At 58.2% G+C, this 25,019-nt stretch overlaps 2 protein-coding genes across 3 annotated transcripts in view; one reads left to right on the top strand and one right to left on the bottom strand.

Moving 5' to 3' along the window:
• Positions 1-113: 113 nt before the first annotated feature.
• On the bottom strand, positions 114-3,509 carry FIGLA (folliculogenesis specific bHLH transcription factor). Its single transcript, XM_027735265.2, has 4 exons — positions 3,087-3,509; positions 1,457-1,600; positions 610-765; positions 114-419 (listed from the first exon to the last, which is right to left on the bottom strand). Exons 1-4 carry the CDS (start codon positions 3,507-3,509, stop codon positions 297-299), a joined length of 846 nt encoding a protein of 281 aa, XP_027591066.2. The 3' UTR covers positions 114-296.
• Positions 3,510-9,661: 6,152 nt separating this feature from the next.
• LOC113994885 (hexokinase-2) overlaps positions 9,662-25,019 on the top strand; it is a 38,012-nt gene continuing 22,654 nt past the window's right edge. The window contains exon 1 of one of the 2 annotated variants that reach the window (XM_039384624.1): positions 9,662-9,961. In XM_039384624.1, the coding sequence (XP_039240558.1) occupies positions 9,911-9,961 (51 nt within the window). In that variant the 5' untranslated portion in view covers positions 9,662-9,910. Of the gene's footprint in view, positions 9,962-17,657; positions 17,796-25,019 lie in introns of those variants that run through there. The other variant, XM_027734367.2, reaches the window with a different exon arrangement.

The following is a 25,019-nucleotide window of genomic DNA, read 5'->3' as shown; positions in this document are numbered from 1 at the left end:
CACCTCCCCCCGCCCCGCCCTCCCCCCGGGCCCCCCCGAGAACCCAATCACTGCAAATAAACAAGGGGGGAAGCCCCCAAAAAACAGCGCCGACACCCCGCGACCTCCTTTCATTAACGCAATTAATTGGGATTTATACTAACAATCACTAATCAGCCCTCACCTGGGGGGGAGGGGCAGATAATTACTAATTACAATTTCATAGAGCAATTAATTACAGCTCTACCCCCCTCACCCCCCTCGTTTTAGGGGTGATGGACACCCCCCCACACACCCCCAGTTTTGGGGTGCTGGTTTCATGGGGTGCAGGGCTCCGGGACAGGAGTGTGACCCCAAGAATGGTGTCTGGAGCCTTGAACGTGACCGTAGGGGGGGTCCCCCGTGGACCCCCCTGGAATTTTGGGGATGGCAGGAAAAACCTTAAAAGAAAAGAAAAAAAAAAGATTTTTTTTGCACCTTTGGAATATTTTGGGGTGAAAGGTGCTTTGAAGCCCCCCCTGTTTATGTCTGTATAAACCAGGTGCCCCCCCGCCCGTGCCCCCAGGTGCCCCCCAAGGGGCTCTGTCCCCCTCAGGTGTCCCCCCACCCTGCCAGGGTACCCCCACTCACCGTCCCCCCGCTCTCTTGCAGAGCCCCAGGGCAGGGGGGCAGGACAGGGGGTCCCCATGGGCATGGGGGGGCACTGCCAGGCGGGTTCTCAGGCGGCCCCTCTGGTGGGACCCCCCCAGTGTCCCCCAACTGCTGCTCAGCATCAGCATCGAGCTGCTGGGAAAAGGGGAATTAAAAAAATATATAAAAAATATTTAAAAATGTATTAAAATTTCCCCCCTTGGAAAAACAGCAGATCCCCCCCAGTAATAACGACCCACCCCCCAATAATAATTCAATTTATTTTAATTATTAACTTAATTCCAACCTCAAAAACTTCAAGCAGGAAAATCCCCTTCAGCTCCCCAAATCTCACATTAAAGGGGGCTTGGGGGTCAGTTTTGGGGTGTCCCACCTGTTAAAACTCAATTTATTTTTAAATATTAAATTAATACCAACCTGATAATTAAGAAGCAAACCCCCATCAACCCCCCCATCAAACCCCACATTTTAGGGATGGGCTGAAGGCCAGGGGTCAGTTTTGGGGTCCCCAGAGATGGGGGTGCCCCCCAACAACTTAATAATTAAAAATAAACTGAGTTACTAATTCTAAGCTGAAAAATACCAAGAAAACCCTCACCAGCCCCTTCAAACCCCCATATTATGGGAGGGTTCGGGGATATGGAGTCAGTTTTGGGGCCCACCTGGCAGTCCCTGAGCAGTCCCCTCAGCAGTTGGATGTACTGGGGGGTTCGGGGTGGGGTTGGGGTCAGTTTTGGGGCCCACCTGGCAGTCCCTGAGCAGTCCCCTCAGCAGTTGGATGTACTGGGGGGTTTGGGTCAGTTTTGGGGTCAGTTTTGGGGCCCACCTGGCAGTCCCTGAGCAGTCCCCTCAGCAGTTGGATGTACTGGGCCGCCGCCCGCAGCGTGTCGGCCTTGCTGGGCTTGCGGTCCCGCGGCACCAGCGGCACCAACGTCCGGAGCCGGGAGAAGCCGCTGTTCAGGTTCCGGATCTGGGGGACAGAGGGACCCCCGGGGGACCCAGTGAGAGACCGAGGGGGCACCCTTGGGGTGCACCAGGACCCCCGAGCTAGGCCAGGACCCCCCGGGGTTAAGTGCTGAACCCCAAGATTAAACCGGGACCCTCACGGGATTTGACTGGGTTCACCAGGGTTGAACCTGACACCCCAGAACTAAATTGGGGTCCCTCCAGAATTAAACCAAGAATTAAACCAGAATTAAACCTCAGGATCAAACTGGACTCTCCAAAGTGGGGCTCTCACAGAATTAAACTTGGCTCCCCAAGATTTATCTGGGGCCCTTCAGGATTAAACTGAGCCCTCCTACAGTTAAACTGGACTCCTCAAGATTAAACTGTAGCCTTTACAGGATTAAACTGGGTTCACTAAAATACACCTGACCCCTCTAGAATTAAACTGGAGCCCTTCTAGAATTAAACTGGGTTCCCCAAGATTGAACTAGGCCTCCCCACAGGATTATACTGGGTCCTCCCAGAATTAAATGCCAGGATTAAACTAGGGCCTCCTAGAATTAAACTGGGACCCCCAAATTAAACTTGCCCCTTCCATGACTTGTCTGGGCTCTACTAGATTTAAACTGGGGTCTCTGGGATTACACTGCTGCCTTCAGGGTTAAACTGGGCTCTCCTAGAGTTGATCTGGGGTCCCCAAGATTAAACTGTGCTCACCAGAATTCAACCTGGCCCTCCTAAAATTAAACTGGGACTTCAGAATTTAACTGGGGCCCTTTTAGAATTAAGCTGCTTCCCACCCCCAAGATTAAACTGGGTCCTTCTGGTTTTACCCGGGCTCACCAGAATTAAACTGGGGTCTCCCCAGAATGTAACTGTGCCCTCCTAGAATTAAACCAGGTCCCATGCAAATAAATTTTGTGTGGGATTAAATTTTGTGTAGGATTAAACCAGGGTCCCCAGCATTAAACTAATCCCCTCCCATCCCCCCGTGCCCCCAAATTAAACTGAGCCTTCTGGGATTACATCGACCCCTCCAGGATCAAACTGGGTTCCTCAGATTAAACTGAGTCCTCCTAAAATTGAGCTGCACCCGAGGATTAAACCAGACCCTCCTAAAATTTAACAGTCCTCCGCCCCCCCCCCCAGGATTAAGCTGGGTTCCTCAGAATTAAACTCAGCCCTCCTAAAATTTAACCGGAGCCCCCCCAATATTAAACTGCCCAACCCAGGATTTAACTGGACCCCCCCCCCCCAGGATTAAGCCAGGGCCCCTGCAGGATCAAACTAGGCCCTCCTAAAATTTACCTGGGGCCCCTCAGGATCAAACCCACCCCCCTCCCCAAATGCAAATCTTCCCCAGCCCCTCCCTGACACCCCTGGGGGGGGGTCACTGCTGGTGCCCCCAGCTCAGGCAGCCCTGGGGCTCCCACCACGACGGGACACAGCCCCCGCCCCCCCCGGGGTGCGATTCTGGGGGGGTCCAGCGGGGTTCTGGGGTCCCTCACCCTCTCTCTCTCCTTGGCGTTGGCCGCCTGCCGCCGCTCCAGCAGCTCGGCCAGGTCGCCGGTGGGCTCGTACTCGCCGCGGGCCCCCCGGCGCAGGCGGGCGATGGGGGCGAGGCGGGGCAGGGGCCCGAACTGCCGGCTCAGCATCCCCTCCAGCACCTCGGGGGGCGGCGTGGGCTGCAGGACCCCCGGGGGCTGCCGGACCTCCGGGGCTTGAGGGACCCCCGTGGGTGGTGGGACCTCTGAGGGCTGAGGGACCCCCGAGGGATCAGGGACCCCAGAGGGATCAGGGTCCTCCAGGGGCTGCGAGATCTCCAAGGGTTTAGGGACCTCTGAGGGCTGAGGGACCTCCAGGGGCTGTGAGATCTCCAAGGACTCAGGGACCCCCTCCAGCCCCTCCTCAGCTCCACCAGGCTCCCCCATCCTAGGAAGGGACTGATGCTGCACCTCACGAGACACCCAAAATGGGGGAGAGTGAACAAAACCAGGAGCTTTAAATAGCCCTGAGGCCAGTGAGGCTCAGGTGGGGCTCATCTGGGCCTGACGAGGGGCACAGGGCGGGGCAGGGGGTGCTCTGCCTGCACCTCTTCTCCACTCACCCTCCCAGCCTGGGAGCCACAGAGTCCCGATCCCAAAAAGGCTTCCCAAAACCATCCTGATCCCAAAAAGGCACCCCAAAACCGTCCTGGGGAGACACTGGGGGTCTGTACAGGGATGGGCACCAGGATTCACTCCACAGGGAGAGACGGGTCGGTTTGAGGGGCCTTGTGTGTCCCCAGAGATGTGGGAAGCACTTTTGGGTGGGGAGAAGAGAAATATGAGGATTAATAACACGAGGGCTTGCTCGGTAGATGGCAGTGTTAGTCCCTGTCGTGCTGGAAAACTGAGGGAGGCTGGGGAAAAAAAAAGGGAAAAATCTCACTTTTTTCCCCCAAAACTGAAGCCAGGTCACCCTGGGTTATTCACCGTGGAGGGAATCTCACCCCAGTCCCACCACTGGGATGGATTCCCCCTCCCCTCTGGTGTTTTCATGGGGAAAGGCCCTCCAAGGGAACTCATCCTGCTTTTCCCGGGGGGATTTGAGGGCTCCAGAGGGGAGTGGGTGCTCTGTGGGGGTGGGGGGGCATGGACATGTTCCCCCATGGAGGGTTGGGGCTGCCATGCCTCAGTTTCCCCAAACCTGGAAGCACCTGAGGGGGGCTGGATACCATTCTCAGCTGTTCCAGGATCCTGGAAGTTTGTTCTGTGTCCGTAGGGAGAGCAAGGGTGGGGAGCAAATTGTAAAGAACCCCCTTAATGCCCCTAAAATGAGCCTCTGAGGCACCTGGAAGTTAATTGAGGTTTTAATTAGAACCTGGAAAACCCCAATTTTCCCCTCTTTAATGCTCCTTAATGAGCTTCCCTATCCCACAGCCAGCTCTGGATAATCCCATTATTCCTGCCCCAATCTGGGCATAATTCCAAGATCTGACAAATCGATCCAAGGTGTGAAGTCACCCCAAAACGGGTCTGTGCCCGGCTGCTCACCTGGATTCACCTGCGGGAGCATCCAGGGGGAACTGGGAGGGTTGAATCTCCCAGCTGGGGTTTGCTACTTCTCTGTGTCCAGAAAAGCTGGGAAATGCTCCAGGTTGGATGGATGAGGATTAAATATCGAGGGAAAAGTCAGGAGCAGGAGATGGAGAAGGGCCTGCTGGAAACAGGGTTTGCAGGGGATGTGCCCTGAGGGGAAACAAGTGGAACTGGGGGGAAAGGAATGGGGGGTCACAGTTATTTGGGATCAAGGTTACTGGGGGTCAGGGTGATGAGGGAGTCACAGTTATTGGGATCAGGGTTATTGGGAGTCATGGCTATGAGTGACTCAATTTTTTAGGGGTCACAGTTATTTAGGGACCACATTTTTTAGGGGTCATTTTTTTAGGGGTCACAGTTATTAGTGACCACAGTTATTAGGGACCACATTTTTTAGAGGTCACAGTTATTAGGTTTTGGGGCTATTAGAGGTCACAGTTATTAGGGCTCATAGTTTTTAAGGACCATGGGATTTAGGGGTCACTGTTTTTAGGGATCACTATTATTAGGGATCATGTCTTTTAGGGCTCATTTTTAGGGGTCACAGTTATGAAGGACCATGGGTTTTAGGGGTGATAGTTTTTGGGGATCACAGTTATTAGGGTTTGGGGTTGTTAAGGGTCATGGTGATTAGAGACTGTGATTTTAAGGGATCAGTGTTATTAGTGGTTATGGTTATTAGGAACTACAGTTTATTAAGGGTCATAGTTTTTAAGGACCATGCTTTTTAGGGGTCACAGTTATTAGGGACCACAATTTTAGGGATTTTTTTTTAGGGGTCACAGTTATGAGGGGTCAGGGTAATTAGGGTTCACCATTATTAGGGACCTCATTTTTCAAGGATCACAGTTATTGGGGGTAAGGGTTATTAGGCACCATGTTTTTTAGGGATCACAGTTGCTAAGGGTCAGAATTATTAAGAACCTCATTTTATACAGGTCATGTTTTTTAGGGGGCAAAATTATCAGGAGTCAGAGTGATGAGGGGTCACACTTAGGAACAGGAGCTTGGGAAGGGCTGAATTCCTGTAAAACAGCGTCCCAGCGGTCTGGGGGTGGTTTGACCCCCCAGAAATGCTGTTTTCCAAACTTTCAGGCTCAGTTATGCCTCTCATTTTCTGTCTCTGAGCATGGTCAGAGCAGGAGCCAGGTCCCAATGCCCCATCCCAGGACGATCCCCAAATCCAGGTGTCTCCACCCCTTTGGTGTCACCCCATCCCACCCACCCCAGGGCTGTTGGGATCTGACATTTCCCGGTGTCACAAGACTGGAAAAACAACCCGTCGGTGTCCAGTTACAGGGGGTGGGTTGGGGTGGGAAGGTCAGGGAAGGGGGACGATGCCAGGGCTGATCCGGGCCTGGGGCAGCTGTTGGCACAGGATTAAACCTCAATCTTTCCTGGCATGGTCCCAGATGTCTAGGAAGCGGCTGGTCCATGCCAGAGCCGCCGGCCTTGTGCCAGCTCTGTGGTGCCCAGATCCCAGCCAGGGGTGCAGAGAATGGGAATAAAACACTCTGAGGGTGTTTATGGAGCCGTGGCCTCACCTCCAGCCACTTCCACGTCTCCGTCCTCCTCCTTGTGCTGCCAAACATGTCCCAAGACACCCACTCTCCCGGGAAGCTGCACCCTGGATTTCCTGGCATCATTCACAACCTGGTCCCTGAGCTCTCCAAGGGTCAAGCCTGGCTTGGCATCGGGACCCCCATCCCACTTCCAGTGGGTTCTGGGGGCCTGGGGGTGGGTTTGTAGCTGCCAGTGTCGGGAAATGTGGGAGAGCGAGTATCCATATGGACAGGGAGGCTCCTGGAAAGCTTTTATCCTGCCATTAAAGCCATGAAATCCTCTCTCGTGCTGCCATCGATGCTGTTGGTGACACCAGGATCCCCATCTCCTTGTCTTTGTCAAAAATCCCGGTGGGAGGGAGAGATCTGTCCTGCTGAGCTTTCCCAGCTCACACAGAAATTTGAAGGAATATTTGCGAGGGAAATCCAGAGGCTGCGTTTGTATCCAGTCCCGGGATTGACGCTGTGGGATTTGCAGATGGGTGGGTTCCCATCCCAGGGGGCTGGGAAACATCCCTCTGCATCCCGTCCCTCTGCATCCCGTCCCGCTGCATCCTGTCCCTCTGCATCCCGTCCCGCTGCATCCCGTCCCGCTGCATCCCGTCCCGCTGCATCCCGTCCCGCTGCATCCCGTCCCGCTGCATCCCGTCCCGCTGCATCCCGTCCCGCTGCATCCCGTCCCGCTGCATCCCGTCCCGCTGCATCCCGGCCAGCCGCTCCTCCATCCCCTCCTTATAAAGGGATTCTTTATCCCCCCTTTGTAAGGAGAGGCAGGGGGTGGGGCGCCGGGGGGTGGGGATTGTCCCCGGCCACCCACCGAGATTCCCGGGAATCCCACGCTGGGAAGGGGCAGGTCTCGCCCCTGCCATGCCGGGATTATCCATGAGGCGGGAGAGACAATAGGATTTATGAGCGCGCTGAGGATTCCGGCAGGAACGGCCGGGCTGTGGGGCTCGGCATCCCTTGGATCCCCTCGACCCCACCCATTATTCCGGTGGGATCCTAAACAATCCTGGCTCGGTTAAATCAAAATAATAATTAAAATCCTGCTGGGATTGGTGGGAGGGAGCAAATCTGGGACACGCAGCGATGCCCCCACTCCACATCTCCCACCACCCAGTGCTCGCGGTTCACTGATTTTCCCGATCCTGGAGATTCCCGGGAGGTGGATGGCGGAGCCGGTGCTGCTCCCGGTCGGAGCGGGATAACAAAGGTGGCTCTGTCCTTCCCTGGTGAAGGAGCCTTTGTACGAGCCGTGGGCGGCGGAGGGAGGATCCCAGCCTGGAGCAGCCGGAGTTTTCCCCGTCGGAGCGCAGAGGAATTTTTGGAGATAAAAGAAGTTTCCGCTGGATGAAGGCGCTGCCAAACCCCCCGCACGAGGCAGGTGGATGGGGGGAGCCGGGGCTGCGTGTCCTGGGGTCCGGATGAGTCCTGGGATGGGATGGGATGGGGACGGGTAGGGACAGGGAAAAGGTGGGGCTTGGGTTAGGAGAGGGAAGGGGATGGGGATGACATGAGGACAGGAAACAGGATAGGGACAGGGATGGAGATGGGGATGGGGATGAGACAGGGACAGGGATCAACACAAGGATGGTGACAGGGATGGGGATGGGAATGGGGATGAGATGGAACCAAGGCAGGGATGGGGACAGGGCTGAGGATGAGGACAGGGACAGGGCTGAGGATGGGGATGGGACAGGGATCAGGACAGGGGTGGTGACAGGGATGGGAATGGGGATAAGAACAGGTTAGGGACAGGAAACAGGATGGAGATGGGGATAGGGATGAGAACAGGAACAGGGATGAGGACAGTGATGGGATAGAGACTGGGACCAGGATGTGGACAGGGATGGCGTCAGGGATGGGGATGGGAATGCGAACAGGATGGGATGAGATGGAACCAAGGCAGGGATAGGGACAGGGATGAGGACAGAGACAGGGATGAGGATGGAGATGGGACAGGGATCAAGATAGGGGTGGGGACAGGGATGGGAATGGGAGCAGGATGGGGATGAGATGGAACCAAGACAAGGATGGGAACAGGGATGAAGATGAGGACGGGGACAGGGATGAGGATGGGGATGGTGATAGGGGTGGAGAAGGGGATGGGAATGGGATGGGGACAAGGATGGTGTCAGAGATGGGGACAGGGATGGGATAGGGGTAGGATGGGGATGAGATGGGGACAGGGACCAAGACAGGGATGGTGACAGGGGTGGAAATGGGGACAGGACTGAGATGGGGAGTGGGATGGGGATGGAGAAGAGGACAGGGCAGTGAAGGGGATGGGAATGGGATTGGAACAGGGATGGGATAGGGACAGGAATGGGATAGGGACAGGAATGGGATAGGGACAGGAATGGGATAGGGACAGGACCAGGATGCAGACAGGGACGGGATGGGTACGGGAATAGGATTGGGACAGGGATGACGATAGGGAGAGGGGTGGGGATGAGGACAGAGATGGAGCCTGGGCCAGGGCTCAGCTCTGCCTTGCCCCTCCCAGCCTGTGCAGCACCTGACCAAGGGCCGGGGCTGAGCTCAGTGCCCAGACTAAGATTTAGGGCTGGGTTTAATATTCAGCCCAGCCAGGTGGTGCCTGAGCCCAACCCAGAGCCCCCAAATCCGAGCCTTGCCTCTTATCTCAAACCCATCCCTGCCTGTGACAGGGCAACCTGGGGCTGCAGCTCCATCTTCATCCCTGACAGCAATTCCTGCCTTTCCCATCCCGGGTAACCCCCCAGCACTGGCTGCTGGTGCTGCTGAGCCCTCCGAGCTGGATAATCTCTGATATAATTAATAAATGCATCAACCTTAAACCTCTTTGCCTGGCAGCTCCTCTCCAGTGGCAGGAGAGGGCCCTGCGTGCCCATGGTCACGTAGGGATGGACCCACGGGAGCCACGGAGCCACAGGGCGGGGGAGGAGCCAGGCAGCTCTTTTCCCCCTCTTTTATCCCCCATCCGCATTTTTTGGGATTCTCCAGGACTCCCAAAGCTCTACCTGAGTGAAGGAGCCGCCGCTGCTGCCGTGGCAGATGCCACAGATCCCGTTAAGCCCTTTGCTGGGTCAGATCCATGCGGGGGGCCACGTGTCCCTGTGCCACGTGTGCGCTCACACGCAGCACACATGTGCACACACATGACGTGTTCCCAGGACTGGGGCGGTGCAGACCCACCCTGGCTGGGGGCTTCCAGCCTCTCCGGACACACCCAGCCCACCCCAGCAGGCGTTTTCCCATTTTATTTCCCCTCTCCCAGGAAAAAGGAGAGAGGATTCATTGTGAAACTCTCTGCGCTGAAATTTGGGCTGGGGGCAGGCGAGGTCACCCCCCACGGGGACAGAGCGATGCGGGGTCACCCGTGGGCTGATCCGTGATTCAGCCGGTCCTTATTTCCACGCCAAGGGGTACGGCACACAGGGATGCTCCGGGGGGGGGCTGGTGCGGGGCAGGAGGAGCCCAAACCTGCCACAGAGCATCTCATCCCAGACAGCTCCGTCACCCTCATCCCACAGCTCTGGGATTACGCCGGTGCCGTTCCAATCCCATCCCCATCCGCGGTGCCCAGCCAATGACCTCGGCGCTGGCACGCAGGGCCTTCCTCCGCGGGGATCAGAGGTGATAAAGCTCTCCCAGACCCGGCTCGGCACGGCGAGCTCCCAGTCCTGGCAGACCACGGATGCTCCAAGGATGACGTCCATGCACACGGAGAACGGGATGGACAATGAAGTCTTCACCCAGGTAAGGGGATTTTCTCCCTGGATTTGGGATTCTGGGGGGTTTATGCTCCTTATACCTGGATAAGGAGCTGTAACGGATGCAACACAAAGGGATGGGAGTGGAAGGGGAACAACTGTGGGTGTCAAGAGATCATGGGATGGATGCTGGGGAATAACTGATGGGAGAGTGGAGGGGAGCTATTTCCCAAAGCTCCAGCTCTGAGCCAGGTGAGGTGATGTTGGAGCAAGACAGGATGTAATATTTGGGGTGTCTTTCTACCTGTCAGAGTGAATTGATGGAGACATATTTGATGGTCAGTTTTGAGCCATTATCATCCCAGCAGGGAGAGAGGGAGATGCTGCTTGTGGTGAGCAAGGGTCCCAGGAGAGCCCAACTCTGCTCATGTATCCTGGAGAGAGCTCCAGGCTGGGCTCAGGGATCGCTCTGGACTTGGGGGATCAGGGGGTTCAATCCTTCCCTGCCCACCAGCAGTGCCATGGCTTTCAGCTGGGGTTTTGGAGAGGCAGGAGGTGGGTTCCCAGCCCCTCACTCCCTCGCTGTCTCTTCCCAGCATCTCACCCAGAGTCCAGGGACGGACTGGGAGTCACATCCCCCTGCACGTGGCTCTGCCATGGCGATGTGGCCACTGTCCCTGCTGCAGTGGCTCTCCCAGGACACCGCAGGGCTGCAGGGTGGGATCCTGCCGCAGCCTCGCACCCGGGGCTTCCTTCAGTCTGAGTTCTGGGTTATTTCCTCTGATCGTCTGTGCTGGGTGGGAAGGATTTCACAGGCTGGATGTGGCCGTAACACGGGGCCATCCTGTGGTGATGGCAGTGTTATCTCCCTCCCGGCACAGGGATGGGACCCCTGGGATGCAGCTTGCTCACACCCAGAGTGCCCGGAGGAAGGATGAGGTGTCCCATGGAGGAGGCGAGGAAAAACCCCCTGGTACCGAGCACCCCCTGCCCGGTCCTGCTCTGATTTAGGTGGCACCAGGGACGTGGTGTGTCCCACATCGTGGGACATGGTGGTGACCATGGAAAGTGCCCCAGGGGTGCAGGAGAAACCTCCCCTTTCCGCTGCGATTGGGAAAGTGCCACACGCAGGAGTTGCTCATCCCCGGTGGAGTGACTCAGGGTCCTGTGTCCTGACTGGGACTTCTGACCTTGGAGCTGTGCCAGGCATTGTGGCACCTGACACAGCCCCTCTGGGATATGGGATGGGCCCCAGCTTTCTCTGCGTTTGGCCATGCCGGCTTTTGGGGACACCGTCCTTCCTGCCAGAGCTCCTGCCAGCTCTGACATCCTCTCCAGGATTTGGGGACTAAACTGGGACATTGGGGACCAAACTGGGACATTGGGGACCTTGCTGGAACACTGGGGATGGTGTGGGGCCAGACACCTCTCCCTGTGGTGTCACAGGACTGATTCTGAGGCTCTCCATGCTGGTCCCATGAGGAATCTGATGTCCTCTTGGGTCAGGAGATGTTTGATGGAGCTGGCGGGCTCTGACAGCGGAACAAACTGACATTGCCCCGGGGGAGGTCTGGGCAGGCCAACGTCATCCTTGTGGCGCAGTGACTGGGGAGGAGGCAGCAGGGCAGGCAGGGTGGGAGCTGGGCACGGAGGGGGAAAACAGGACGTGCCAGTGTGGAGGGTCCCACCAGAAAATCCTCCTGGGCAGAAGAGGCTGCTCAGGGATGGAGATGATCCCAAGATCAAGGGTGACCACCACCAGTGGAGGTTGGCCACCACCAGTGGAGGGTGACCACTGCCATCAGAGAGTGACCACTGCCAGTGAAGGGTGGCCAACAGACCAGGATGGCCATCACCAGTCAAGGATGGCCATCACCAGTGGGGGGTGACCATCACCCCCAGTCCCCCCTTGGCAGAGGTCCAGTGACCCCTGTGCCCACTCACACATCACCCACTTACACCATCGCTGGGTGCCACTTCCTGGCCAAACCCCCTTTGGATTCCTCCTGACTGGTGGCCCTGGTGGCTTTGAGGGTGGTGCAGGGTTGGGGGAGTGAGGGAAGAGCCAGAGCAGTGTGCTGGTGACACGTGAGGACGCTAAAATTAGGCAGCTCCAGCTAATCTAATTTAATCTCCCCTTTTCCGTCCGTTCCATGGAGATTAGCCTGGTGTGTGAGGTGGGAATCCAGGCTGCAGGAACTGGGGCGGCTCAGCCCAGGGACACCCACTCTGACCCCCAGGGAAATCCCTGCGGCCGTTCTGGGGAGGGCTGGATGTGGGGAGTGACCGTGGGGTGCAGCTGGAGGTTTGGGCTGGGAGTTGCTCCAGGGTTGTCAGACCTGCAGAGAAGCCGCAGTAGGATGGATGGATGGATTCCCACCACCCCCAGCACAGACAGGGCACAACCCTCCCCCTCCCTCCCCCTCTGTGGCGCAGTTTGGGGTGGGCGAATCCCCTCCCTCTCTGCAGAGCTGGGGAAGGGCTGTTTCACCCGGCTCAGTCCAAGGTCACGCGCTCGTCCTGCGGCTGCCGAAGAGAGAAAAGTTCTCCGACCGGTTTTCTATTCCTGGCCCCGTGCGAGGGCTGGGTCCGGCCCAGCTCCAGGTTTCCAGTGCGTTGGGTGACAGGGCAGAGTCAATAACTGGTCACCGGTGTCACCCCGCTGCCGAGGGGTTCGAGGGGACGTGTGTCTCCACGGCCCCGTCCAATGAGACCTCACTGGAAACTATGTGGAGCAGCGACAGAGTGATGAATCACGGGGCAGGTGATCCCAGATGAGTTCATGCCTCTCCTGGAGCAGCTCCAGCCCCGGGATCATCCCGGCTGCTCCATGCTTGGATGTGCCCAGTTCCTCTATCCCCATCCCTGCTTGTGCCTCAGTTTCCCCAGTGTAGAAGTGGGATATGACCCTCGCCAGGTTTCCCAAGCTCTGCTGGTGGTCCCCAGGAGCAGCGTGCTCCGGGGGGCTTTGCTCTGGGCTGTGGGGCAGGTTGATCCCAGGACTCCAGGATGCTCCATCCCTGCTTCAGCCACTGGGCATGGCCCTTCCTCACATCCAACATTGTCATTACTGCACCACTCGTCCTTAAGGAATCACATTAGAGGAATTAGAGCCAGTTGTAGCTCCAATCCCTGCAATCAGCTGCTTCCTTTTCCTAAGGAATGTGGCATTAAATGCTGATAGATTATTACAAGCCCACACAGAGCCGGGAAGCAGCTGGGACAGCCTGAAAAGATTTCCATTTGGAGCTTTATTCCACGAAAGGAATTCCAAAACCTGCTGGAAAACCCCGTTTCAAATTTTAAAAAAATGACTTTATTTAGAGGAACAGGTTGAGCGGAGCCCGGCTCCTCCTGCCTTTTCCCGACTAGGGCATTATCTGGCAAATCAGTGGAGTCTTGGGGAATATTCTCCCTGAATAAGCTGATTTTATGGGACAGAAGGATGAGACAGAGCCCTCATTTTGCAGAAACAGTCGCTTCCTTCACGCAGCCGGGCCGGCGGCAGATGGGGAAGGCAGACAGATGTGCCCGGCTATTTTTAGGCTCAAACGCTGCTTTAATTTCAACTTAACCACAGACAATTTGGGTTTTTAGGGGGGGGGGAAAAAAAAGCTTGATGAGAGGGTGAATTGAAGTGTAGGGGCAGCTACGGAGATTAATGGAATATCCTGAGCTGGAAGGGTTCCACAAGGATCAGTGAGTCCAAATCCTAAAAAGCACCAGGTCATGATGTGGGCATTTCACTGGAACACCGGACACGCTCAGGGTGGATCTGGTGACACTGGATCCTCCAGGAAAAGGTGTCTGGAAGCAGGATTTTCTCAGCTCTGGCTTTGGTTGCTTCTCCCCCTCTAGCCTTTGAAACAGAGTTACAATTCCTTGAAAAAAACCACCAAAATTATGTAAATGACCACGTAGAAAGGACTCTGAGAGGGCGAAGGCGTGAAGAGCCGGCGCTGCTCGGAACTGGTTGGGAAAGCGGCGGGAGCAGGCAGACGGGTTGGGTAACTCCTGCCCCGGTCCTGCTGGGACCGGCTCTGCTGGGAGCGGGGAGCGGAGCCGCTCCGGAGGGCCAGGACGTGCCGCGGCCCTCGTAGGGCTCCGGGCCACCAACGCCCGGCCGCGGCCCGCGGATGCCCAGATGGAGCCGGGATGCGGCCGGGATGGAGCCGGGACGGAGGCGAGGAGCGAGGCGGGATGGTGGAGGCAGGTCCCGGCCCCAGCGATGCTCCCGGGGGCCTTTGGGGCGCGGCGACGCCCCCCGGCACCCCCTCCCCGCGCAGGGGCGGCGGGACACGCGAGCGCCGCGGGCCGCGGGTGATGGATGTGACCTGACGGGTGCGCAGGGCCGCGCACGTTCACACGCATGTGATGGCACACGCGGGGGGAGCGGCACACGCGGCGCCCATGGCGAAGGCGGCGGCGGGCACGGACACACGGACACACGGACACACGGACACACGGACACACGGGCACACGGGCACACGGGCTGCGGGCACACGCCTGCACACACGCGGCGGCACCCCCAGTGTGGCATGGGCACCCCGGTGGACCCCCACTGTACCACCCCAGTGCCACCCCAATGCACCCCCAGTGCAGCCCAGGCCCCCCAGTACAGCCCCATTTTTGTACCACCCCAGTGCACCCCCAGTGCAGCCCCCAGTGCACTCTCAGCTCCCCCCCCCAGTGCATTCCCAATTCCCAGCTCCCCCAGTGCACCCCAGCCCCTCCCAGTACACCCCAATGCAAGCCCAATGCACCTCCAACCCCCCTAGTGCATCCCCCAAGTGCACCCCCAGCCCCCAATGTACCCCCAGTGCACTCTCCAGTACACCCCAGTGCACCCCCCCAGTGCATTCCCAAGTCCCCCAGCGCACCCCAAATACACCTCCCCAGTAGACCCCACCGCACACCCACACAACATCCCCAGTACACCCCAGTGCACCCCCCCGGCACTCCCAACCCCCTCGTGCACTGAGGAAGTGCAGCTCAGTGCACCCCTCCAGTACCCGCCAGGGCACGCTCCCAGTGCACTCCCAGTGCCCTCCCAACACTCCCCCACTCCTCCCAGTACAACCTAACACATGCTGCTAGTGCACCCCACAATGCACCCCCCAGTACACCCCCAGTACATCCCAATGCACCCCCCAGTGCACACCCAGTACACCCTAACATACCCCTGCAGTGCACCCCCAACCCCTCCAATGTACCCCCCAATGCACCCCAACGCACCTCAAAAAGATCCTCCCAGTGGACCCCACTGCACACCCTCTGCACCCCCAGTACATCCCAATGCACCCCCCAATGCACCCCCCGGGGAACTCCCAGCCACCCCACTGCACCCTCAATGCACCCTCCCAGTGTGGTCCCAGCTCCTCCCAGTTCACCCCAATGCACCCCCCCAGTGCACCCCCACCCCTCCCAGTTCACCCCAGTGCACCCCCCGGTGCATCCTCATCCCTCCCAGTTCACCCCAGTGCACCCTCAGCCCTGCCAGTGTGTTCCCAGTGTAACTCCAAGTGCAGCCCCAGCCCCTGGTGCACCATCAATGTACCCTCCAGTACACCCCGATGCATGACCCCAGTGCACCCCCAGTATACCCTCCCAGTGCACCCCAAACACATCTGCCCAGTAGGCCCCACTGCACCCCCTCACTGCACCCCCAGTACATCCCAGTACACCCCTCCTGCCCCCAGGCACTCCCAACCCCCAGTGCACTGAGGAAGTGCACCTCAATGCCTCTCCAGTACCCGCCAGGGCAAGCTCCCAGTGCACTCCCAGTACATCCCAATGCACCTCCCAGTGCACCCTCACCCTTCCCAGTACACCCCAATGCACCCCCTCCTCCACCCCCCAATGCACTCTGCCAGTACGCCCCCAGTACACCTTAATGCACCCCCCAGGTACCCCCTCCCCTCCCAGTACACCCCAATGCACCCCCTCAGTGCACTCCCAACCGCTCCAATGCACACCCCAGTACACCCCAGTGAACCCCCAAGTACCCCTCAAATACATCCCCCCAGCAGACTTCACTGCAGCCCCTCACTGCAACCCCAGTACAGCCCCAGTTAATCCCCCAGTGCACCCCCAGACACCCCAGTACACCCCTAATGCATCCTCCCCCAGTGCACCACCAGCTCCCCCAGTACACATCCCAGTTCACCCCTCCAGTTCATCCCCAGCCCCCCACTGCACCCCCAGCCCACCCAGTGCTCTCCTCAGTGCACCCCAGTACATCCTCCCAGTAACCCCCACTGCACCCCCAGTACACCCCAGCCCTCACAGTGTCCCCTCAGTGCCCTCCTCAGTTCACTCCCAGCCCCCCCAGTGCACCCCCAGCCCCCCAGCCCCCACTCCAGTGCACTCCCAGGTCCCCCTGTGTATCCCCAATACACTCTCCCAGTACCAATGCACTCCCAGCCTCCCGGTACATCCCAGTGCACCCCCAGTGCACTCCCAGCTTCCCCAGTGAACTCCCAGTGCACCCCCATTACACCTTGCCAGTACCCCCCAGTTTACCCCCCGTGCACTGCCACCCCCAGTACAACCGAATGCAGTCCCACAGTGCACCCCCAGTCCCCCACTGCTCCCCCAGTGCAGTCCCAGCCCCCCAGTAAATCCCAGTGCCCCCCCAGCTCCCCCAGTGCCCCCCTGTACAGCCACAGGCCTCCCAGTACCCTCCCAATGCACCCCCCAGTGCCCATCCCAGTGCACTCCCAGCCCCCCTCAGTGCACCCCTCAGACACCCTCCCAGTATACCCCAGTGCACCCCCACCCCCAATACCTCTCCAATGCACCCCAGTGCCCCCCCAATGTACCCCCAGCCCTCCCAGTACCCCCAATATACCCCAATACATCACCCAGTGCACCCCTAGTCCCCCAGTGCCCCCCCAGTACACCCCCATCCTTCCCAGTACCCCCCCAGTTCACCCCCCAGTGCACCCCCCAATCCCACAGTGCCCCCCCCTCCACCCCCGGCCCCCCCCATACCCTCAGTACACCCTCTCAGTACCTCCCACTGACCCCCCAATGCACTCCCCACTGCACCCCCAATACAGTCTCCCAGTACCCCAATTCAGCCCCCCAGTGCACTCCCAATACACCCTCCCAGTACCTCCCACTGATTCCCCAGTGCTCTCCCAGTGCATCCCCAGCCCTTCCAGTACTCTCCAGTACACCTCCCCAGTATCCTCTCAATTCCCTCTCCCAGTGCAACCCTAGCCCTTCCAGTACCCCTCCAATTCATCTCTCCTCAGTGGGCCCCCAGTCCCCCAGTGCACCCCCAGCCCTCCCATTACCCCCCAATACACCCTCCCAGTACCTCCCAATACAGCCCCCCAGTGCATTCCCAGTCCCCCAGTGCCCCCCCAGTGCACTCCCACTGTACCTTCCCAGTACCACCCACTGACCCCCCAATGCACCCCCCCAGTACCACCCACTGCCCCCCAGTTCACACTCCCAGTGCTCCCCACTCCCCCAGTGCCCCCCTCCCGTGTCCCCCCAGTGCTCCCCCCAGCACACCCCAGCTCACCCCCCCAGTGCCCCCCCAGTGCCCCCCCGCAGTATCACCCCCTGCCCCCAGCTCACCCCCCCAGTGCCCCCCAGTGCCCCCCAGTGCCCCCCAGTGCCCCCGCTCCCCCCGGTCCCCCCGGTCCCCCGGCCCCGCCCCCGCGCTCACACCCTCGGGCCCCGCCAATGGGGGCTCTCGGCGGCCGCGCGTCACTCGTGGGCCGGGGAAGCTCCTCAATGAGCCCCATTGGCGCGGGGAGCGCGCGGCCGCTCCGCACCTCCGCTCCGCACCCTCCGCGCCCGCCATGATCGCATCCCACCTCCTCGCCTACTTCTTCACCGAGCTCAACCATGACCAGGCGCAGAAGGTGAGCGGGGCGCGGGGCCGAGCGGCGGGGAGCTAAAGGGGGTGGGGGGTGAGGATGGGGAGGGGGGAAAAGCGAGGGAAAAAATGGAGAGGGGCGAAAGGTGAAAAGGGAAAAGTGGAAAGTGAAAAGGGAGGAGAAGGGAAAGAGGGGAAAAAAGGGAGAAAAGGGGAGAGAGGGGGAAAGAAAAAAAAGAAAAGTTGAAAAAAGGGTAGGGAAAAGTTGTTAAAAAAAAGGAAGGAGGGAAAGAGGTGGAGGGGGGTGAAAAGGGAAAAGAGAAAAGGAAAAGGGGGGGGGGGTGGGGGGGGGGGGGGGAGGGGAAGGGGGGGGGGGGGGGGTGGGGGGGAACGGGAGAGGATGGGGGGGAGGGGCATGGGGGGGGGTGAAAGGGAGGCGAGAGGTGGGTGGGGGGTGGGGATGGGGGGAAAGGGTATGAGGAGAGGTAGACACGGGCCTGAGGGGAAGCCAACCCATAAAAACCTAAAGCAGACAAACTAGGGGGGGGTGGCCACGAGGGGGGGGGAAAACGGGCGACGAACTCCCGAGAGAGCAAGGGAGAAAAAAAGGGGAGAAGAGAAAAGACGACATGAAGGCGAAATGAGAGGGGGGAAAAGTTAAAAAAAAAAAAAAAAAGACAAAGACGGAAGGGGAAATAGAAAAAGGATGGGCGGAAAGGTACAACAAGGACGGAAAAGAAGAAAAAAAGGGGAGGGGACGAAGAAAGAAGGAAAAGGAAAAAGGATGCGAAAAAGAGTACAAAAGATTCTTTTCAAGGGAAAAGGAGGAGGGAAAAAGTTTATTTAAAAAGTAAACGGGAAAAAAGAAAAGAAAAAAGGATAAAGGGAAAAAAGACAAAAGCATTAAAAAGGGGAAGAGGAGGCACGGGGGCCCGGGAGCGAAGGGGAACCGGGGCGCAGCGGGCCGGGGGGGCGGGCGGAGGCCCCGGCGCTGCCCGGCCGGGGCCGCGTGCGGTACGTGCTCGGCTGCGGGACCCCGCGTGGCCGGGCGGGCGCAGGGGGAGGAGGGGGAGAGCAGGAGGAGGAGGAGGAGGAGGAGGAGAAGGGGGGGATCTCCGTGCCTCTCCCCCGCCGGAGCCGCGACCCCCGCGGCCGCCGCTCGCAGCACGTGTCGCCGCTTCCCGCCCGCGCGGAGCGGCCGCGGAGCATCCCCGGAGCCGCTGCCCCCGCTCCGCCCCGTGCCGAGCTCCGAGCCGAGGCCCCCGCGGCGAGCGGGGTCAGTCCGGGGCACGAGCCCGGCGTGGCGTTGGCACCTCGGGTCCCCTCGCCCGCGCTGTGCCCCCCGCGCCGCACCGCGTGTGTGCCCCCCATCCCTGCACTGACAGCGACGGAAAACCTCTTCCTACCTCCCCATCCCTTCATCTCGGGGTCTTGAACCCTTAATTTTGGGGGCCCGAACTCCCCGAGCCTGTTCCCAGACCGCAACCCCGAGTGGCAGCGTCCCGTTGGGATGCACGGAGAGTTCACGGAGTGTTCGTCACCCCAATTCCCGAGCTCAGGCACTGGAAAAGAACAAGTGTTCCTGCTCTCCCATGGCTCACGGGGTAGCCGGCCTTTGTCTGACCAGGACAGCGCTTAGGCTAGGCTTAATAAATTATTCCTGGAAAAAAAAATGCTGGATGGGAGAGTGTGCTGAGGCTCAGGCTCTTCCCGCAGGGCTCCACCGGCATTTGGGACATCTGGGAATAGAGCAGAGAGGGCTTCGGCTGCGATTCCTGAGGTCGGGAAGTGGTCAGGATTTGCTGATCTGAGTGTGAGGGGGTCGGGATTTGCAAATGTTGCCATAAAAAAGAAGAGGAAAATGCTTAGAGAGCCCTCGGATAACCCCGGAGACGCCACCGGGGAAGTGAAACTCGCCACGTTGGCCCTTCGCGGGTGCTAAATAGGAAGGAAAATAAGGCAGAACATTTAAAAAAACCCAACCCCAACCTAAACAAAGTGCAGGGAAAACTTCCCAGCGCAAAACTATCCTTAAGGAAATATGGGCTCGGCTTCTCCCTCTGCTCGCCAGTGGCCCCGGGGTTGTGCAACAGCCAAATCCACGGGAAGGGATTGTGTAACCCGACGGCAGAAATAGGCCAGCGGCAGAGCCCGGCTCCGGGCTGCTCACGCCTTCCTTATCGGGAGCTGGGAATAATGGAGAGGGAAGGCTCGGACGAAGGAATTCGGCTTCGTTACCCAGCGAGAAAAGGGTGTGCAGAGCCTGGGGGACCGGCTTCACTTCCCTCCGAGCTCCAAAACGGTTGTTGAGATGGGAGGGAGGAAAAAACCATCCAGGAGCTGCCGGCGTGAGCTCGGGATGCTGTGGGAGACAGCGCTGCCCTCCCAGCCGCCTCCACAACTGGATTTCTCTGGGATATTTTTAAACAAATTCCTGTGAATCCTCCCAGTGAGGCAAAGCTGGGAGGGAGCAGGGAGCTCAGCTCGGCTCAGGGAGAGGGCAGAGGGGGGAGCAGCCAGCTGTCCAACCTGACTGCTTCCACCAGGGATGTACAAAGTATTCCTGGTTTATAAGTCTCCCCAGGCAAGGTGGGGGTTCCCCAGCACGGGGAGTTGTAGGGGGTGAAATTCTTGGAAAGCTGCGATTTATTTGGTTGGGTCTTTTTATGAAACCCAGAATTTGAGACTATATTTGGGAAAAAAATTGCGGGTGGTAGCCTAGGATGTGTTTTCCCTTTGGATCAGGCAAAAAAGGGGCTCGACTGGGGGAAGAAAGTGCCTTTTCCAACATCTGTGGTTTGTGTCCACCTCAAGACCTTGAAAAGAGCCTCAAAAGTAGGATTTTTCTTCCCGTTCTTGCCACGGAGCAGCTTTACCTGCTCCCCTGCCCACCCTGGGGGATGTTACCTACATCCCCAACACCTCCTGCCCTTTTCCTGGCTGGAAAGTGGGTTGTCTGGACTTATCTAACCCCCAAGGGATTGTGCAAACTTTAATTAACCTCAGCAGCGTCCTTTGAGATCCCGTCTTGAAAGTTTGCCGCCGCTGAACCGCGTTCCCTTGGGATGTGCCGGCTCACGCTGGGCTTCCTGGTCCCTCAACCTCATCCTGTCATGCGACAGGAGTGGGAGTCGAGCGTCTCCTATTCCTCATCCCTCCTTCAAAAGAGGGAAACACTGGCAATGAGGTTAATTTTCCCGGATTTGTGGCCGTTTCCAAGCAGGGGCAGGTTTTCCTTGTTTTGTTTTTGGGTTTTTTTGTTTGTTGTTTTTTTTTTTTAATTTTATTTTTCCTTTGCCAAGGGATTAGTTTTATCCAGCTGATTCCTCCCTGGCTGCCTCTGTGGCTGTGGGAGAGGCACCTATGGCAAATTCCTGGAAAACCAACTTAACAGCTTCCCTTAAGGCTGCCAAGGTCGGTGTCAGGACTTCACACCTTTGGGAAGTTGCCTGGTGTCCCCTCGCTCCTCCCTCCCTCACCAGAACTGCCCAGCCTCAGTTTTCCCTCCACAGTGGGATGCTCCCAGCAACCGAAGGGGGATTCTTGGCCCCAGCAAGGCCTTCCCATCCAGCATCCGAGTAGAATGCTGCTCTGATCCCTGCCCTGGAGACCTCCGGGGTTTAAAACGGGGGAGGAGCAGGACGTGTGGGCAGGGAGGTGCCTCGAGGGCCAGGAGCAGTTGGATGTCTCCAAGTCCAGAGCTGGAAACCAGAGTTTTCCTGGTTCAGCTGGGTTTTTGTGGGGCTGTGGAGCAGTGGGGTCACCGAGAACGGGTCGGTGGATGCTCCACCGCGTGACTTCCTCGCCGGGGGTGCCCGGCTCCTCCTCCGGCAGGGATTCAGCTGCCGGCCCGGGGGTGAGGGTGAGGATGGGGAGGAACCGGCCGAGCAGGAAACATCTGACTCACTCAGCTCGAGATGACTCCGGGCGTGTGTCATCCGAGGCTCGGCCCTGGTGGGGAGGGCACGTGGGGCTGGATTCGGCGCGGAGGAGCCGAAGGACGTGGGTGCCACCGGGGTCAGGGCTGGGGGAGGGTAGATGCAGCCCAGCATCACCCCTGTGTCACCCACGGGAACCTGGGGAAGGGGACGAGCCAGTTCCCTGCGCTGAGTCACCTGGAGTGGGAAATCCGGGGCAGGGATGGGCAGCCCTGGTGTGCGGAGGGCAGGGACTGAGGACGTGGCACAGGGTCTGTCCCGGGGCAGGGAACAAACCCTGCCCGGTGCTGGACGCCTTTGCCCTGCAGCCTCTGCTGCTCCCTCTGCCTCGGTTTCCCAGAATTCATCACATCCAGCCGCAGATCCAGGTGGGATGGGAGCACATCTGGTGCTCACACAGCATCCCCTGCTGAGAGAAGCACGGAGGGAGTCAGCATTCCCTAAAACTTCAGGGGTTCCTGCAAAGCAGCATGTTTTAAGTTAAAAACTGTGACAGGGAGGGAAGTGGTTTAAAGAAAAGATAACTCCCAGGAAAAATTTCCCTGGAGGGAGGGTTGACAGCACACACTGTGGGTTTGAGGTTCTCCAGCCTTCTCCAAACTTGAACACCACTCCATTGTTCTCACACATGACAAATGTTTGGCTTTGTTGCCAAAAAGGAAAAGAATTCAGTCCATAAACCAGCCAACTTCTCCCAGTGTTCTGCTTTTGCTTAAGACGCTGCTTGCGTGGGGCACATCCAGCTGACAAACCCAGCGGGGACATGCCGGGGTTGGACACACGTGCTCCGGCTCTCGGCAGGCACGTGGCTTTGGGAAAGGACTCAGAGCAAAATTAAAACTGAAAGCAAGCAGCTTCCCCTTCCCGGAGCCTGGGATCATTAACGGGAAAGATGTACCAGAGACCTTATTGCATGAGAACAAACCTCCCCGGGCTCTTCCCCTTCTGGGGACGCTGGCCGGGCAGGAAGCGGTTGCGCGGTGCCGGAAGCGCCGTCACGCCGCAGTTTCCATCATCACCCACAGCAACCCTACCCCGGCTCCCCCCGAGCCCCTCTGCCCCCCCCGGCACCCACGTGAGGTAAACAACTAGTAAACCAAGGAATTTAGAGACTCATGGAATGGTTTGGGTTGGAAGAAACCTTGAAACCCCTCCAGTCCCACCCCCTGCCATGGCAGGGACACCTTCCACTAGCCCAGGTTGCTCCAAGCCCCGTCCAACCTGGCCTTGGACACTTCCAGGGATGGGGCAGCCACAGCTTCTCTGGGCAACCTGTGCCAGGGCCTCCCCACCCTCCAGCCAGGAATTCCTTCCCGATATCCCATCTATCCCACCCTCTGTCAGTGAGAAGCCATTGTCTCTTGTCCTGTCACTCCAGGCCCTCGTCCCAAGTCCCTCTCAGCTCTCTTGGAGCCTCTTTAGGCACAGGAAGATGCTCTAAGGTCTCCCCTGAGTCTTCCCTTCTCCAGGTTGAACAGTGCCTGCTCTTTTCCGTGGATAGTGGCATTGAATTGGAATTAAGTTATTCACAGACAGATTAATATTTCCACAGCACAGACCCCTTGGGGTCTGGCACCTGATTAAGAGGAGTCTTGAGGTGTAAAATACCATCCAGCCACGGTGCTGCTACCAGAGCTGTGAGTTTGCAAAGCCAAAGCTGATTGTTGGGTTGCTTTAAGCTCAGCTTAGCTCAGCTCAGCTCACACAGCAACAAAAATTGGGCAACTCGAGGTTTCTTCAGCCGCGAGACAGGCAGACCTTTCCCAGGGCGTCTGTGCAGCTGGGATGGGCGACTTCTCCAGCATCTGGCCTGGAAATGAGCTGAGCCTTGGAGACAACCCTGAGCCAGGAGATGGGGATTCGCTGGGTTTTGGTCCCAAAAGGTGGCATTGAGCTTGTTACAGTTGCAGCAGCTCCGTGATCCGGTGCTTCAACACAATGTCCTGGGCTGGAGCACGCCCGGCACTTCCCAGCCTCCATCCCTTCCCTCTGCCTTCGGTTTGTTTAGATTTCCTTCAGGAAACAGTATTAGTCAGGCTGAAAGCTTTCCAGAAATTCAATTGCCCTGTCCTGGATCCTAACCTAGTGACTTTATTTGTTTGGAGTTGGCAATCCAACCCAAACTGTTCCATGAGCTTCAAAAACAATAAACGACTGAGAGGGTGTTTTTGTCTTGAAAGATGCTGCAGCTCTGGTGCTGCAGGCTGAACTCCTCCTGTTTTATCCTGTCTTTGCAACAATTTGAGGGGTGCTTGGAATAACAAAGCGGAACATGGGGCTGGGAATCTTTGGGAATGACGGTGGCCATGACTCTTCCTTGGTGGGGGCCAGGCACAGCCCAAGGTGGTCTCACTGGGGAAAAAGCTGTCCTGCAGGGTGTCCTGACCTGCCTTAACTGCCAAGTGGGGCAATGTCTACGTTGGGAGAAGATGATCCAGGTCTTAGAGGGCTTTGGAGATTAGAGAAAGGTCATCCTGTTCCTCACGCTGAGGTTATTCTAGGTACACTGGAGCCTGGAGGACATGGGGGACGTGCTGAGCGGTGCCTGTCCTGGGGGAAGGAGGTGAAACCTCTGGGTGGTGTCCCTGTGCTGTGATTTGGGGGTGGTGGGTTGTGTACTGCAGCATCTTCACTGCTGAGGAGCACCTGAGCTCCCAAAGCTCCCAACTTCCCTGGGATGAGACCTTCCATGGCAGGGGGAAAAGCAGCAGAGTGACAGATGGGGGAGAAACACCAGTTTGGGCAAGGCTGAAGTCTGTGGTGTGGTAGCCAACTGCTGGGATGGGGACACCTCGTTGGGACCCCTCCGTCAGGATGGGGACACCCCTCTGGGATCCCACCCCTGTGATGGGGACACCTCACTGGGACCCCACTGCTGGGATGGGGACCCCTCAGTGGGACCCCATCCCCACTCCCAGTGGTGCCACCAGGACCCCCCGAGCACCAGAGGCTGCTGGGCAGGGATGAGGCTGGTTGGGGTCCTTGCTGTGCCGAGGGCAGGTCAATGGCTCCTGAGGACTTTGGGGAAGGTCTCCATGAGCTGGGATAACACTGTCTGTATCTCCTGGGATAATGATCTCTCTCCCAGCATAACTCTCTCTCTCCAGCTCACCCCTAAGAAATGGGGTTGGACTGTCTCTCCTGGGTTGATGGTGTTGGGATAACCCCCGGGATAACCCTTGGGTTACCCTTGGTGCAGCTCAGGGGGACGTTTCCTACCCTGGGGCTGGCACAGAAGTGGGCTCCAGCTCCTGGAGCTGGGAGAAGAAAGGAGAGAGTGGAGGTGAACTGGGGCAGCAGGGAAAGAGTGACCAGTTAACCAGTTAACTGGA

Source organism: Pipra filicauda, unplaced genomic scaffold, assembly GCF_003945595.2.
Source record: "Pipra filicauda isolate LSUMZ 115617 unplaced genomic scaffold, ASM394559v2 scaffold364_size791107_pilon, whole genome shotgun sequence".
Taxonomy (NCBI): Eukaryota; Metazoa; Chordata; class Aves; order Passeriformes; family Pipridae; genus Pipra; species Pipra filicauda.
Note: the sequence above shows the minus strand (reverse complement) of the source record. Positions and strands in the feature narration are given on the sequence as shown.